Here is a 16,418-nt window from a genome sequence, read left to right as displayed (position 1 = left end):
GGCACGCTGTGGCTGTCATGCTGTGTGACATCACTGCTTTACCATCCAATCAAACAACATAATAATAGTCATCAAGGACTCTCAAAAGTGTATAGATATAAGTCATAGAAACCAATTAATATAAATCATGGAAAACCTGAAGCGCGGGGGGGGGGGCGTGCACGTGATTGGCTGAAAGCCAGGGCAGACTGAAGCTTTTAAGACTTACTGGAATTTAAACTTACAGGTCAGCTACTTACTGAGGGGAGGCTTTTACATAACACATTTTAGATAGCAATTTTCAGCTTCTCTTCATCTGCAAGCATAATAGCTATTGTTGTGGTTTCATACTAACGAGGAAAAACAAATTTGAAACATGAATATTCCATTAACCTCAACAAATCTTCAGAATCATTGCAGATAAACCTCAACCTTGCATACTCTACTCTTCATTGCAGTGTGATGTTTTAAAAAATGTTCATCACTTTTTGGCTGTGGCATCTTCTCTCCATCTGTGTATGTAACAGGAGTGTAGCAGTGAATAATCTAGTCTTTTTTCCCCTCTTCTCCCTTTAGCTGAAGACCGAAGTCTTGGCAATGAACGGCCTACTGATTGGAGTTTCTTGAAGCCTGGCGACGCCCCGGCAACATCAAATCAGCGTCCAGGAACCAGGAAGCGCAGCAGCCAGTGCCTGTTTTAGGTGATGACCTGTTAAAGGAACCAGCCAGCCTAACACCACAACCTCTGAATTCTGACCTCACCGCCAGAACGACCCCTCCTCCTCCTCCTCGTTGCCTCATCTCAAGCATCCAACGTCCCTCCTCAGATCACTCCATGCTTCTTTCTCTCCTATCTCTCCTCCACTTCTCTCCTGCCGGCAATTTGTGCCCAATGCTCCTGCCTCCTACACCTTGGGCCTTACCTGAACTCTTACTCCTTTAGTGTCATTCCTCCACCCTCCTTTTGACTGTTCTCTTTCCCCCACCTCCACCCTTGTTCTTCTGTTGGAGTCTTTGAGCTCCAGAAATGGTTGTTCCAGTCTGATGATTACCTTGTTGTGAGCGTGAAGAAGGTGGTTTGAAACGTGTCTCTGATGGTTACAGTAATGTGCGCCCTTGACTGCTGTAGAAGGAGTAGGATGAAGCTGCCCCTAGACATTGAGCTAAGGTCAGATTTGCCTTTTCCCCAATGGTAAAGGTTATGGGTTTTGGGGAAGGCAGGCTGATCCTAGATCTGTAGCTAAGGGAAGCTTCTACACGGAGCATAGTAGATTGTGCTCTTCTGCCTGGCAGCTTTTGGACGGGATAAGTGTCAATGCATGTGAACTCATGGCTTGAGAAAGATAATGTATAGTATACAAACGTATAAACACATACAGTATGGTACACATATAAATATAATAGGCTTGGAACCTCTAACCCTGGCAACGGGGACGCCCATTCTATTCATTCTATTTCTGTGACAGTACCCGCGTCTCACACATACGTTCACAGACATACATGAACAATCCATTTCTTTCAAAACAAATATTCAACTTTCACTGCCACAGAAATGCAAACTTTCTCCTCGTGACATTTCATCAATGAGGACTTTCTTTGCAAGTACAATGCAAAAAAGTTGAATAACATCCACAATCTAGCTAGATCTGCTGGAATCACAGTGGAGGATTGTATAGGTGTAGCACTTCTAGGTAATTGTTTGCTATTTTTATCTGTGGAGGATGAAGCCTGTGGATGGTCTGTCTGCCATTAGCCAAGGGTTCTGGATAGCAGAACAAAGGCCCAGTTCCATTTAAATCACTAGCCACTTCCCCTCGCTCCTACTCCATCGGTATTCACAGATCTGAATAGACTGGATAGGTGAAAGCAATATGTTGATGGCTTCACCTAGTCCTCCGATAAGTTAAGTTGAGTTTCCGCTGTGTTGCTTTTATCTATCCAGTCCTGGCTGATCTAACGCTGACAGGGTAAAGGCTGAAAGAAGGGGCTAGGGGCTGAAATGGACCGAGGCCGAACACGCGTATTCAAGCTCCTCTTTAGGAGTCCTCAGACGAGCATGTGCAATAATTACGTTGTTTATTGAATGATCATGGCGCACCAGCTTTTTGGGTTTTTGCCTGACACTGGAACTAAAGTATTTAACCACTCTTGATAAGTGAAAAAGACCGTTGGTGCAATATTATACTAATAACTATCTTCTACTAACTTAGGAATACTACTGACTGAAACAAAGTGACGTTTTTATGCAGTGTTGATGCATGAAAGAGGTTTTAAAAGGAAAAATCTAAACATTTGTTTGTGGAACATGGGATCACCAATACTTGCCAAAGTTTGAACTTTGAACTCTTCACGTCCTTGTTTGCCTTACCCATGCGAATGACATACTGTAGGAGTGGTGTGACTATAGGAAGTCATCATCAGCCCAGTATATGAGATCATTTATGACATCATGATGGAGATATCATTTAATTGGCTGCTCTTTGAGAGCCATTTGAACCAGAGAGACGGTAACCGTTAGATTATAAATGTGCTTTATAACGAGCACATCTTGTCATAAATGGACCAAACATTTCTATAAGTGAATCTTTCACACTAGGCTTCTATTGCTTTGTGAATTCCAAAAACTTAAATTGTGCTCATGTGAGAGATGTACCACTAAAACAGAGAATACTATTGTGATTGTTCCATTTCCATTGGACTTTTTGTCTCGGTTAAGACCTTCATTGCATTCCCATGGTGTTGTTGGCTAAATGTTCCGTGTCCTTTTAGGTGTTACAAACTTTGGCAGGCTACTGGTGGGACCAATGTTCTAGATTTCACCATTGGTGATGTCACACCCAAAGGTGTTTCTTCCTATGCTGCTTTTGATTGTGTTGTGTGTTCTTGCTGTACATTTGACAATTTTCACGCTGTAAATTACTTGCTTTTTCACTGTATTCTGTTGGCTGACCTTTTGGTGTGTGGATAATCATGTCAGACATTTGCTCTGTATGCAAACGTTGAATATCTGGGTAGCTGTGCAATAGCTCTACACTATTATCTACTTTATTTTGATGTTACACATCATTATATTAACAATATTTTTGCTTCCTTAAGTGTTTATTTTCCTGCTTTGTATGGTTTATTTGTTTAGTTTTTTAGATTATGCCAGATTGTAATAAGATAGCCACATATCTGTTATGAAATCACAAAGATATGCCTTTTCTTAGGCTATAAGGGAAACAAGTATTATTACTTACACACCCACCTATAATTAACCTTCGGATGCTTGCCTTTAAAAGTAGCTTGGCCACTGCAATTTGCTCCCAACACTTACTTGGAACTCTATTCGATCTGGAAATCTGAAGCGTTACAGATTCTGCAACAGAAATGTAAAGGTCATTTCCAAATGAGCCAACATATACAGCGTTTATCGTGAATGCAGCCTGCGCTAAAGCGGGGAACATTAAAAATGTCAAACACGCTGTAAAGCTGAACTTCCGCGATGTAGATTGAATAGAGCCCTTGGAGTTAATAGCGCTTGGTGTCTATCCTAGGTATATATCACAGTAGATCTGCCAACGTCTTGTTCGCGCTCCACTCAATGGAAAATCCCTAGAGGGGATTCTAATATAACAAACATTCTAATATAACACCCCATGCTGTGTGGTTCTCTTGGAAAAACAAGGATTTGATGAGAAGATTCAGAGAAAGATTAGGGAAAATGAATATTTTATACCAAAGTAGAAATAACCAACCAACCATAGATGTACAGGATTATGTCAGATTGGATCAGAGTAGAACTGAACATGGCCAGGGAGCGTGAACAATGCCTTTTTAATGTGCTGTGTAGAACGGAATCAAACAGAAGTATTTAGCTGTGTCTGATAGTTGGTCCTGAAACTTATATTTAATGGTATGTGATTGAAATCGAAGAGTAGCTTGGTTTGTCAGGCTCTGTGTGTGATAAAGTGTGCGCTGATGAAGCTAACTAGGATGCCGACACAGAGCTCGTCTATGAGCTCTGTCTCTGAAGATGGTCACTGTGTGTGTGTGTGTGTGTGTGTGTGTGTGTGTGTGTGTGTGTGTGTGTGTGTGTGTGTGTGTGTGTGTGTGTGTGTGTGTGTTGTGTTGCCACAGTGTTATCACAATGAGGGTTTTTGGGTTCCAAAAAATAAAAATAAAAACGTATTTATAAAAAAAAGGTTTGTCACATCTTTTGATGTAATGTGTGTTGGTAGCCAAACATTTGCGTTTGAACACCGAGCAAGAGGAATACACACAAATCTCCACATTTACTGATTAGCTTCATGCTTGTCCTATTCTATATTTTCTACCAGGGTTGGGGTCAATTCAAATTGAAGACACTCAATTCAGGATGTGATTTGACGTAAATAAATAGCTTGTCATTTTATGAGAATTAAAAAATATATATATTATTGAATTGGGATTTCTGTTTACTTCAATTCAAATTGACCCCAGCCATGTTTTCTAAAGCCTAGGCCAAATGTAATCTAGCCAGTCACTCAGTCACTCAGGTAAAGAACCTAGTTAGGCACAACTGATATTCAGGGTCAACACGTCTTCCCTTTTTATTTGCAAACAAGTGAAACAACCGTCTATAGTACCTGGCTTACACAGTGATGCTGCAAAGTATTTTCAAAAACAAACATGGTAGCTAACAGTTTTAAAATTCAAGTTTTGTTTTTTGCCTAATAAAGCACCAGAATATCCTATATTCTCAAACAGAGCGAGATATTGCTTTTTCTCAGTTTCTTCAAATAAAATATGTAATTATATATTATCTTCTCTTTGGAATATATCACCTACAGATATCAGCCCACATTGATTATTGTTTTGAAGTATCACAAGCAATAGGTACAATACTCTCTCAAAATTATAAATATTAAATACATTTATGGTCAAATCTGAGTAGTTTAACATAATTTAACATTATTGATGAAAGTAAATTACACTTTTTAACATTCTTATGAAATCAATATTGGCAATTTGCCACAAATATTTAATCTTGATAGAATCACAGTTGTGAAATCCACCACACATTCCACAGTAAACTTCGTATCAGACATTCAAATCATGCACGACATTCAAGACAAACCATTATTTGTTTGTTTCTTTGCTATAAATACAGAAAATGTAACAGATACATCGATTTCTATTGGATAAATAGAAAATAGAACGAAAAAAGAAAGAAAGAAATCCCCACAGAACAGCCATTTCTCTAAAATGCAGACTGGACGCTGAGGTCCAATGTAAAGCTACAAGATGTGTCCATGTATCTGCATAGTTAAAGGTTTATGTCAACCGTCCTGCTCAAAGCATTTGTTGGAGACACACGTGTAGCTAAAGTGCTTGCAGCATCCTTTCATGAAGGCAATAGCAGAACTAAGCAGAGATCTACAGACACAGGCCAACATTTCACAACTCCTATTTGATATGTAATATGAGGCCTTTAGTTTAAAGTGATTAAATGGGATATACCATTTAATACCCATAGTTTGTTATACTTCAGTTCAGTTAAATGTACACATCCTATCCAATTGTATATCCTGATTTCATTAGTGGTCATCGTCCCTTTGGAATCAAACAAGGAAGATCCTGCAGGAACCTCCATTTAGTCTAGTCACTGTCCAATTACAGTAATAACAAGGAAGACCCTGCAGAATCCTCCATTTAGTCTAGTCACTGTCCAATTACAGTAATAACAAGGAAGACCCTGCAGAATCCTCCATTTAGTCTAGTCACTGTCCAATTACAGTAATAACAAGGAAGACCCTGCAGAATCCTCCATTTAGTCTAGTCACTGTCCAATTACAGTAATAACAAGGAAGACCCTGCAGAATCCTCCATTTAGTCTAGTCACTGTCCAATTACAGTAATGACAAGGAAGACCCTGCAGAATCCTCCATTTAGTCTAGTCACTGTCCAATTACAATAATGACAAGGAAGACCCTGCAGAATCCTCCATTTAGTCTAGTCACTGTCCAATTACAATAATGACAAGGAAGACCCTGCAGAATCCTCCATTTAGTCTAGTCACTGTCCAATTACAGTAATGACAAGGAAGACCCTGCAGAATCCTCCATTTAGTCTAGTCACTGTCCAATTACAATAATGACAAGGAAGACCCTGCAGAATCCTCCATTTAGTCTAGTCACTGTCCAATTACAATAATGACAAGGAAGACCCTGCAGAATCCTCCATTTAGTCTAGTCACTGTCCAATTACAGTAATGACAAGGAAGACCCTGCAGAATCCTCCATTTAGTCTAGTCACTGTCCAATTACAGTAATGACAAGGAAGACCCTGCAGAATCCTCCATTTAGTCTAGTCACTGTCCAATTACAATAATGACAAGGAAGACCCTGCAGAATCCTCCATTTAGCCTAGTCACTGTCCAATTACAGTAATGACAAGGAAGACCCTGCAGAATCCTCCATTTAGTCTAGTCACTGTCCAATTACAGTAATAACAAGGAAGACCCTGCAGAATCCTCCATTTAGTCTAGTCACTGTCCAATTACAGTAATGACAAGGAAGACCCTGCAGAATCCTCCATTTAGTCTAGTCACTGTCCAATTACAGTAATGACAAGGAAGACCCTGCAGAATCCTCCATTTAGCCTAGTCACTGTCCAATTACAGTAATGACAAGGAAGACCCTGCAGAATCCTCCATTTAGCCTAGTCACTGTCCAATTACAGTAATGACAAGGAAGACCCTGCAGAATCCTCCATTTAGTCTAGTCACTGTCCAATTACAGTAATGACAAGGAAGACCCTGCAGAATCCTCCATTTAGTCTAGTCACTGTCCAATTACAGTAATGACAAGGAAGACACTGCAGAATCCTCCATTTAGTCTAGTCACTGTCCAATTACAGTAATGACAAGGAAGACCCTGCAGAATCCTCCATTTAGTCTAGTCACTGTCCAATTACAGTAATGACAAGGAAGACCCTGCAGAATCCTCCATTTAGTCTAGTCACTGTCCAATTACAGTAAAAATATGGAGAAAGAATGGGAGCGTTTGACACTAAATCCAAGCCAGAAACATTCAACTGCCCTCTTTCCGTGTACATAACCTTTCAAAAGCTAATTTAATAAAATGTCATGTTGATTATATGTGTTTGAAAGTCCCATCTGCAGACTTGTCTTCAAACCCTTATGTTTTTAATGGAACCAAATGTTATTTCTACGCACCCACAAAGAATCTAAGGCTGCGTTTACACAGGCAGCCCAATTCTAATATTTTTTCCACTAATTGGTCTTTTGACCAATCAGATCAGCTCTGAAAAAGATCTGATGTGAAAAGATCTGATGTGATTGATCAAAAGACCAATTAGTGGAAAAAAAGATCAGAATTGGGATGCCTGTGTAAACGCAGCCTAAGTGCTGCACACACAGTGGTTTCTTTCAGTCCCTTATCGCTATTCAACTGTGGGTGCATTATGGGAAAACGCCACAGTTCACTTACAGTATTTCTCCTTGTGGACTTCTTGTGGAGTCACAGGCTGAAGCTCAAATGACACCCTATTCCACATTGAGTGCACTACTTTGAACCCATTTGCTGAGCGCTAAAGTGTGATGTGCACTCTACAGGGAAAAGGGTGTCTTGAGATTTGCCCCCCAGTCTCAGCCACAGGCCCCCAGCTCTTTTGTAAACTGTTAGTTTAGTCCAATCTCAACTACATGTCATGGTTAAACCCAGCACAGTATTAACATGCTGCCCTCTATAGCACTGTGCACCTACACACACGGGTTAGATGGGCTTGTAGAGCAGAGATGTGACGTACTTCTTCTTATACCTGTGAGTCGCACTGAGCACCATCACTCCATCCTGAGGAAGAGGACAGAGAGAGAGAGAGTGTGATTGTGTGAGACAGACAGACAGACAGACAGACAGACAGACAGACAGACAGACAGACAGACAGACAGACAGACAGACAGACAGACAGACAGAGAGAGACAGAGACAGACAGATACTAATGCTATGTTATGCTATGGATGAGACTATTACTCAATCCATAAGTATTGCAGTATGAAGTGGGATAGAGGATGCTGCTGCCCTCCTACAGTACCTTTATTGAGAGTGCATACAGATGGTTGAGCATCACATGGTTGGGTTCAGGCAGCAAGGCTGGGTCGCACTGTAGGAGAGGAAGAGAGAGAAGACTAATTAGTATTCAAGACGGTTCCATTAACAACAATGACAAATGGTTTGATGAAGAATGCAAAAACCTAAGAAAGAAATTGAGAAACCTGTCCAACCAAAAACATAGAGACCCAGAAAACCTGAGCCGACGCCTTCACTATGGTGAATCACTAAAACAATACAGAAATACACTACGGAAGAAGAAGGAACAGCAGGTCAGAAATCAGCTGAAAAATTGGAAAACACTAAGCAAACAACAACACGAAGAGTTATCTATCCAAAACGGAGATGGGAAAACCACTTCTCCAATCTTTTTGGCTCTATAACAGAGAACAAAAACATATACATGATGAAATACAAATCTTAGAATCAACTATTAAAGACAACCAGAACCCACTGGATTCTCCAATTACATTGAATGAACGACAGGACAAAATACAAACCCTCCAACACAAAAAGGCCTGTGGTGTTGATGGTATCCTAAATTAAATGATCAAATATACAGACCACGAATTCCAATTGGCTTTACTTAAGCTGTTTAACATCATCCTTGGCTCTGGCATCTTCCCCAATATTTGAAACCAACGACTGATCACCCCAATCTACAAAAGTGGAGACTCATTTGACCCCAATAACTACAGTGGGATATGTGTCAACAGCAACCTTGGGAAATTCTCTGCATTATCATTAACAGCAGACTCGTACATTTCCTCAGTGAAAACTATGTAACTGAGCAAATGTAAAATTGGCTTTTTACCAAATTACCGTACGACAGACCACGTATTTACCCTGCACACCCTAACTGACAAACAAACAAACCAAAACAAAGGCAAAGTCTTCTCATGCTTTGTTGATTTCAAAAAGGTTTTTGACTCATTTTGGCATGAGGGTCTGCTATACAAATTGATGGAAAGTGGTGTTGGGGGGAAAACATACAACATTATAAAATCCATGTACACAAACAACAAGTGTGCGGTTAAAATTGGCAAAAAACACATTTCTTTTCACTGTCACACCCTGATCTGTTTCACCTGTCCTTGTTATTGTCTCCACCCCCTCCAGGTGTCGCTTGTTTTCCCCAGTGTATTTATCCCTGTGTTTCCTGTCTCTCTGGGCCAGTGTATTTATCCCTGTGTTTCCTGTCTCTCTGTGCAAGTGTATTTATCCCTGTGTTTCCTGTCTCTCTGTGCCAGTGTATTTATCCCTGTGATTCCTGTCTCTCTGTGCCAGTGTATTTATCCCTGTGTTTCCTGTCTCTCTGTGCCAGTGTATTTATCCCTGTGTTTCCTGTCTCTCTGTGCCAGTGTATTTATCCCTGTGTTTCCTGTCTCTCTGTGCCAGTGTATTTATCCCTGTGTTTCCTGTCTCTCTGTGCCAGTGTATTTATCCCTGTGTTTCCTGTCTCTCTGTGCCAGTGTATTTATCCCTGTGTTTCCTGTCTCTCTGTGCCAGTGTATTTATCCCTGTGTTTCCTGTCTCTCTGTGCCAGTGTATTTATCCCTGTGATTCCTGTCTCTCTGTGCCAGTGTATTTATCCCTGTGTTTCCTGTCTCTCTGTGCCAGTGTATTTATCCCTGTGTTTCCTGTCTCTCTGTGCCAGTGTATTTAACCCTGTGTTTCCTGTCTCTCTGTGCCAGTGCGTCTTGTACGTTCAAGCCTACCAGCGTTTTTTCCATTTTCCTGCTTTGCCTTTTCTCCTTTTTCTAGTCCTCCCGGTTTTGACCCTTGCCTGTTCTGGACTCTGTACCCGCCTGCCTGACCATTCTGCCTGCCCTGACCTCGAGTCTGCCTGCCACTCTGTACCTCCTGGACTCTGATCTGGTTATGACCTTTTGACTCTCCACGACCATTCTCTTGCCTATTCCCTTTTGATTTATTAAACATCTTAAACTCCAACCATCTGCCTCCTGTGTCTGCATTTGGGTCTCGCCCAAATGTCATGATACACAGGGCCGTGGGGTGAGACAGGGATGCAGCTTAAGCTCCTCCCTCTTCAACATATATATCAACAAATTGGCGAGGGCACTATAAATTCCATCTAGACATCGTTGCCCTAGAGCACACAAACTATACATACCTCGGCCTACACATCAGCGCCACAGATAACTTCCACAAAGCTGAGAACGATCTGAGAGACAAGGCAAGAAGGGCCTTCTATGCCATCAAAATGAACATAAAATTCAACATACCAATTAGGATCTGGCTAAAAATGCTTGAATCAGTTATAGAACCCATTGCCCTTTATGGTTGTGAAGTCTGGGGTTTGCTCACCAACCAAGAATTCACAAAATGGGACAAACATTTAGCAAAAATAGTGTAAAACGTAAAACACCAAATAATGCATGCAGAGCAGAATTAGGCCGATACCCGCTAATTATAAAAATCCAGAAAAGAGCCGTTAAATTCTACAACCACCTAAAAGGAATCGATTCCGAAACCTTCAATAACAAAGCCATCACCTACACAGAGATGAACCTGGAGAAGAGTCCCCTAAGCAAGCTGGTCCTGGGGCTATTGAGAAAGGCCGCCGTAGGCAGACCTGGCTCTCAAGAGAAGACAGGCTATGTGCACACTGCCCACAAAATGAGGTGGAAACTGAGCTGCACTTCCTAACCTCCTGCCAAATGTATGACCATATTAAACAAACCCAATTTTGATAAACTCTCATATCTATTGGGTGAAATACCACAGTGTGCCATCACAGCAGCAAAATGTGTAACGTGTTGCCACAAGAAAAGGGCAACCAGTGAAGAACAAACACCATTGTAAATACAACCCATATTTATGCTTATTTATTTTCCCTTTTGTATTTTAACTATTTGCACATAATGACATTTGAAATGTATTTATTCTTTTGGAACTTTTGTGATTGGAATGTTTACTGTTAATTTGTATTGTTTATTTCACTTTTGTTTATTATCACTTGCTTTGGCAATGTTAACATATGTTTCCCAAGCCAATAAAGGCCTTAAAGTGAAATTGAATGAGCGAGAGAGCGAGAGAGCAGAACAGAGTCCCCTCATCTAGCTGGTCCTGGGGCTGAGTTCTACTAACACACTGAAGCCTCAGAACCAGAAAATCCAACGAATCGGAATAAACCAAATTACAACACTGTCAAAACAAAACTACATTACTTATTGACAGTGGCGTAAAATACTTAAGTAAAAATACTTTAAACAAGAGAACATCCCTGGTCATCCCTACTGCCTCTGATCTGGCGGACTCTCTAAACATATGTGTTTCGTTTGTAAATGAGTGTTGAAGTGTGCCCCTGGCTATCCGTAAATTTAAAAAAATCAAGATTGTGCCGTCTACTTTGCTTAATATAAAGAATGTGAAATGATTTATACTTTTACTTTTGATACTTAAGTATATTTTAGCAATTACATTTACTTTTGATACTTAAGTATATTTAAAACCAAATACTTTTAGACTTTTACTCAAGTAGTATTTTACTGGGTGACTTTCACTTTTACTTGAGTAATTTTCTATTAAGGTATATTTACTCTTACTCAAGTATGAAAATTGGGTACTTTTTCAACCACTGCTTATTGGGGAGCACAATCGACAGTACACCGTAACTATTTGACCATGGTTACTGATCAAAACCTTAGAAAACCCTTGAGAAAGTACAGGCTCAGTGAGCACGGCCTTGTCATTGAGAAGGGTAGACACAGGAAAACCTGGCTCCCTGTAGAGGAAAGGCTGTGCAACCACTGCACCACAGCAGAACATGAGACAGAGGTTCTGACAAAATGTAAAAAATATAAAACAATTAGACAGTGTGATTTCCCAAAATTTGAAACCCTTATTCAAGGTTTCAAAGACCTCTCTGATGAGAATAGGCTACCCATCCTGTTGGGGGAGGACGCAGAGAGCTGTGGGTTGGCAGCGCACTACATTGCTGCCTGACAGAAGATGAGGGACAGTGTGTGACAGACCTACTAACATGCACGTGTCCTCTATGCCACTGTTATTGTTCAATGTATGGTTCTTTTGACCCTTGATTATTCTTGTTACTGTTGTCCTGTTGACAATATTGATTATTAATATTTTAATTATGTTAATATTGTAAATCTCCAAAGTAAGCTTTGGCAATATGCACATTGTTACATCATGCCAATAAAGCAAATGTAATTGAATAATTGAGAGAGAGCGAGAGAGCGAGAGCGAGAGAGAGAGACTGAAAAGGAAAGAAACTCACAGAGATGTTAGTGTCCTTGTTGAGGATGACCTGGAGGAGGTGTGGGGGGAGGATGGGCGGGGCTTTGGAGCGTTCCTCAGGCCTGAACATGTACTGCTCCTGTCCATAGGGACCTGGAGGGGAGCTGGACAGGTCTAAGGACACACAATGACACACACACAGCATGTCATTCATATACTCTCAAATGGTGACTGATTTCTTGGATTTTCATCAACTTACATAACTTATCCTAAACACCTGATCAGGATTAAATATTACATCCTTCCTTGAAGTAATCACCGATCTGAAAAGGCTTGAATGGTGATAGGATGGAAAACCTGCCTTCTCTTACCCAATCATGTACAGATCAGTGATTACCATGAGGAAGGAAACTTGGCCCAAACTTGCATGACCTTAAGTTGGCACCTCTTGGTCAGTACAAGGCTATGCTTAACCCAAAGGGACAACAGAGGATGAAAACCCTGCCTTCTCTTATCCAATCACATCCAGATAAGGCTATGCCAGCTTAATGTAAAGGGACAACAGAGGATTAGAGCCTCTACTGACCTGAGGTGTCAGTAGACTCCAGAGAGTCCACATGCAGAGCATCAAACACCTCAAAGTCTGACTGCTTCACCTCGATCAGGTTGTTGATGGTGCCTAATTGGCTGGTCACCACTGGCTGCAGGAGGGAGTGTTATAGCAAGGTTAATAACAAATAAACAGTGTGGATGGATCACCAAAACACGGCTGAAAATAGCTGCACTGTTGTATTTGAAATATATTATTACATCTTTATATGTTCAGGTTAGGCCTAAAATAAAATAAAAATGACATCATAAATGGAAATAAGTCAGTGACTTTATTGTGCTATCCCTGTCACATTTAAAATGGATGGACTGTGTGTATATGTCTTTTTTTTAACAGGCAAAAAAAAGTATATCATCTAGTAGTCTAGTTTAGGCCAGAGCCATATGTAGGGTTCACCTCTGAGGGGTCATGGACCCACTGTCCGTCCACAAAGAACTTGTACTGGTGCTCTCCCTCTGGCAAGTCCAGGATCGCTACAAAGTCATTGTGGCTTGGCGAAGAAATACTGTGTTAATACACTGTTAATGCACTATTAACTGTGTCAAAATGTTGTCACTAATAAAATAGTATAACAGCAATACAGTATGCAGGCCAGGGCCTCTCCTCTCCTTTCCCCTACCTCTTATTGAGGTGGATCTTGTTGCCCCAGTTGTTAAAGGAGCCAGCGATGTAGACCTCCTTCCCTCCTCCGGCCCAGCGGATGACCGTGGGCCTGGACTGAGGCCCAGTCTTCACCAGGTCATCCAGGTCGGGCTCCTCCTTGTCCGACACCTTACGGGGGAAAAGAAACTCCCACATTGTGATTTAAACGGAATGACAGGGGCTCTACTCTTTTTGTGATTCCTCGCATATTATCTCCTTGCCTCCTTGGAAGAAAAAGTCCAAGGTCCCTCACATTGGACCTTCTTCTCCAGTGGGTTTTGAGGAGGCGAGGAGAGAGGAATCGATAAAGATGAATTGAGAAAGAGTCAGGGTTTATCTCACTTGGCTAATATGGCTTCTACTTCTCTTCCCATCTTCTTAATCTGCCCCGGAAATGTACCCCCCCTGCATCTGTTGTTGATGCAACTGTTTAGTGTGATGGTCTTTACGCCCCTGCCCCCAAATATCCTATGTTCCAGAGCAGAGGTACCTTGGAGGACCCCAGACCGTGTGTGTTGAAGATGTTAGGGTCATCAGTGCTGTCCACCATCTTGCTGGGCTCATGGTCTTTGTCTCTGCTGTCAGAGCGATGGGCCTTGGCACCATGGCGGTCTCCGGACATCCGGTCGCCTGTGTTACCCATGATCCTTTACTAAGTTTCCTGCCAGGACAAGCTGAAAGAAAACATACAGTCATCATCATCAACTTACAAACAACAAGACATAACTTGCCACCCAAACCAACCTCTGAACATTACTTGCATATTTCAGATTAGTTAGATAAGGTCAACAACAAAAGTTAACAGAAATACAAAAGAAAACACTGGATGCTTGATGCAGAGAGACCAAGGGCGACTGGATATATGTTTTGCCTTGTCATTTGCATAAGCAGCTAATGTTAGCTAGCTAGCTATACAAAATGTCCAGCAAATCTATGATCAATGTGTACAGTTGCTGACATTGGCAACATAGCTGAATATTGACTGTACTTAGCTAGCTAAAGTTAGTCATGTGAGCTAGCTATCTATACAGCTGACTTGTTAGCAGAAATGGAAGTGCTCTGCTCGGCCCACCACCAGCTGGCTAGCCCACTCCTGACAATCAACAGTCCGTCATGGATGTGCTGCTCCACGAGCACGAAGAAACAAACTTGAACGACCAAGCAATCTGGCAATAACTATAGTCTAGATCAGAATACAGAATTGAACAGAGCAAAGGCTACAGTTAGTTCGCTTAGCAGTTAGCTAGCAAGCTTACGTTAGCTAGCATAAATCGCTCCCCCTGACCGCCGCAGGGAATATTTTTTGCTGCCTCAATACCTATCGTGGGCTATACTTAGGGTGTGATTGTGAAATGCCAAGTGACAATGCTAATATCGTGACATGCCATGTTGATGTTGATCAATCGGTTCTGTATGGGACAGTTACTCACCAAATGACACGATTCGAAGTTTGTTTAACACTGAGTCCTCCTCTTCAACATTCTTCTTCACAATGCTATTCCACCAACTACGGATCCCCACCAGGACCAACTATGCAGTCATTGGGAAAAATAGATAAACCTGTTTCATGAACAGAAATAGTGAAGCACCTAACCCAAGATCAGATATAACTGGAATTAGCATATATCGTTAACCAGCAACACACATATAAAGTGCTTTACGGCAAACCAGCCCTGTGTACTGTGTCATATTATACCAATAGAAACGTTACATTTTCATTTGTGTCATTTATATAAGAACATAGACTAATAGACATCACCCACAGTCAGTAAAATGGTTGTATTTCAGACTTTTTACGTCAACTACTGAGTGGATGTGCAGGAAACATGGCCATGTCGAGTGAGTCGCAGCATTTGGTCCATCTCCAGTATGATCATCCTTTGTGTGCTTCAGTTTCATGAAAAATGAAAGAGACATGAAGTCATTCATTATTTCATATAACTAAATATTCCCAATTAGGAACTTAGTATAAAGTGACTTAATCAACAGTATTGTAATGTATTTAGAGAATATTGTACAGTAGACCAGCAGAAGCTTAGCACTGATGGAAAACTTGTGTGGTTATATCATATAATAATATATGCCATTTAGCATACGCTTTTATCCAAAGCAATTTACAGTCATGCCTGCATACATTTAACACATGGGTGGTCCAGGGAATCAAACCCACTAACCTGGGGTTACAAGCACCATGCTCTACCAACTGAGGCACAAAGGACCATTATTTCTTCTAACAATACCTATTTCACATACACTTGAGGTTTCATACCACCAGACACAGAAAATCACAAGGCTGATAAAAAAGCAGTACACAAAAACAACAATCAAAGCTTACTAACCAACAGTCCAGTCAGAGCCTTGCTGATATTGTGAATGCCTGACTTTTTACTGTTGGACTATTTGCTCTTTATGACATCATCTGCTGACACATCAGCTTTGAACTCACTGCTCCCCTTAACAACCCCATAGATGGTTGGCGATGATGACGCTGATGACGATGTCAGGAAGATGTCACCACTGGCCTCTCCGGCTGTCATCATATGTCGCGACCAGTCTCGCCTCAGGGCCTCATCTGATTGAGTACAGACCAGGAAAGGATTCATCCTCATTGGCAGACTGGAAGGATGGTGCAGTCAAGAGGGGAAAGGAGCACATCACAGTTCTGCAGCCCTGAATCCTTTCAGCCAATCAGCATTCAGGGTTTGAACCACCCAAGTTTATAATATGTTTTATATCAGAATCCTACATGAGCTACAGAACTGTGATGTGCTACTTTCCCCCCTTGACTGCACCAAGTTGTGGTAGTATATCAGACCGTATACCACAGTTTGACCCAAAACAATTATTTTTACTGTTCTAATTACATTGATAAC

General features: G+C 41.2%; 2 protein-coding genes across 2 annotated transcripts in view; one reads left to right on the top strand and one right to left on the bottom strand.

Annotated features, from left to right (window-relative positions):
* Positions 1-4,149, top strand: part of LOC120055341 (myomegalin-like) — a 109,796-nt gene extending 105,647 nt beyond the window's left edge. The window contains exon 46 of the mRNA XM_039003213.1: positions 556-4,149. Coding sequence (XP_038859141.1) covers positions 556-606 — 51 coding nt within the window. The 3' untranslated portion in view covers positions 607-4,149. The remainder of the gene's footprint in view (positions 1-555) is intronic.
* Positions 4,150-4,520: 371 nt separating this feature from the next.
* Positions 4,521-15,097, bottom strand: LOC120056008 (5'-AMP-activated protein kinase subunit beta-2-like). Its single transcript, XM_039004127.1, has 8 exons — positions 14,976-15,097; positions 14,036-14,219; positions 13,523-13,674; positions 13,300-13,393; positions 12,880-12,994; positions 12,334-12,467; positions 8,056-8,124; positions 4,521-7,814 (listed from the first exon to the last, which is right to left on the bottom strand). The coding sequence occupies exons 2-8, from the start codon at positions 14,186-14,188 to the stop codon at positions 7,737-7,739; spliced, it is 795 nt and encodes a 264-aa protein (XP_038860055.1). The 5' UTR covers positions 14,189-14,219; positions 14,976-15,097; the 3' UTR covers positions 4,521-7,736.
* Between the last annotated feature and the right edge of the window lie 1,321 nt (positions 15,098-16,418).

This window comes from Salvelinus namaycush, chromosome 11 (assembly GCF_016432855.1).
Source record: "Salvelinus namaycush isolate Seneca chromosome 11, SaNama_1.0, whole genome shotgun sequence".
NCBI classification, from domain to species: Eukaryota; Metazoa; Chordata; class Actinopteri; order Salmoniformes; family Salmonidae; genus Salvelinus; species Salvelinus namaycush.
This window is presented reverse-complemented; position numbering and strand designations above follow the sequence as displayed.

Bases quoted from the DNA above. Each gene is read 5' to 3' on its own strand.
- LOC120056008 (XM_039004127.1), bottom strand. From the start codon at position 14,188: ATGGGTAACACAGGCGACCGGATGTCCGGAGACCGCCATGGTGCCAAG. The intron at 13,675-14,035 runs GTACCTCTGCTC...TTCCCCCGTAAG, and splicing joins ACGGTCTGGGGTCCTCCAAG to GTGTCGGACAAGGAGGAGCC. The intron at 13,394-13,522 runs GTAGGGGAAAGG...TTCTTCGCCAAG, and splicing joins AAGATCCACCTCAATAAGAG to CCACAATGACTTTGTAGCGA.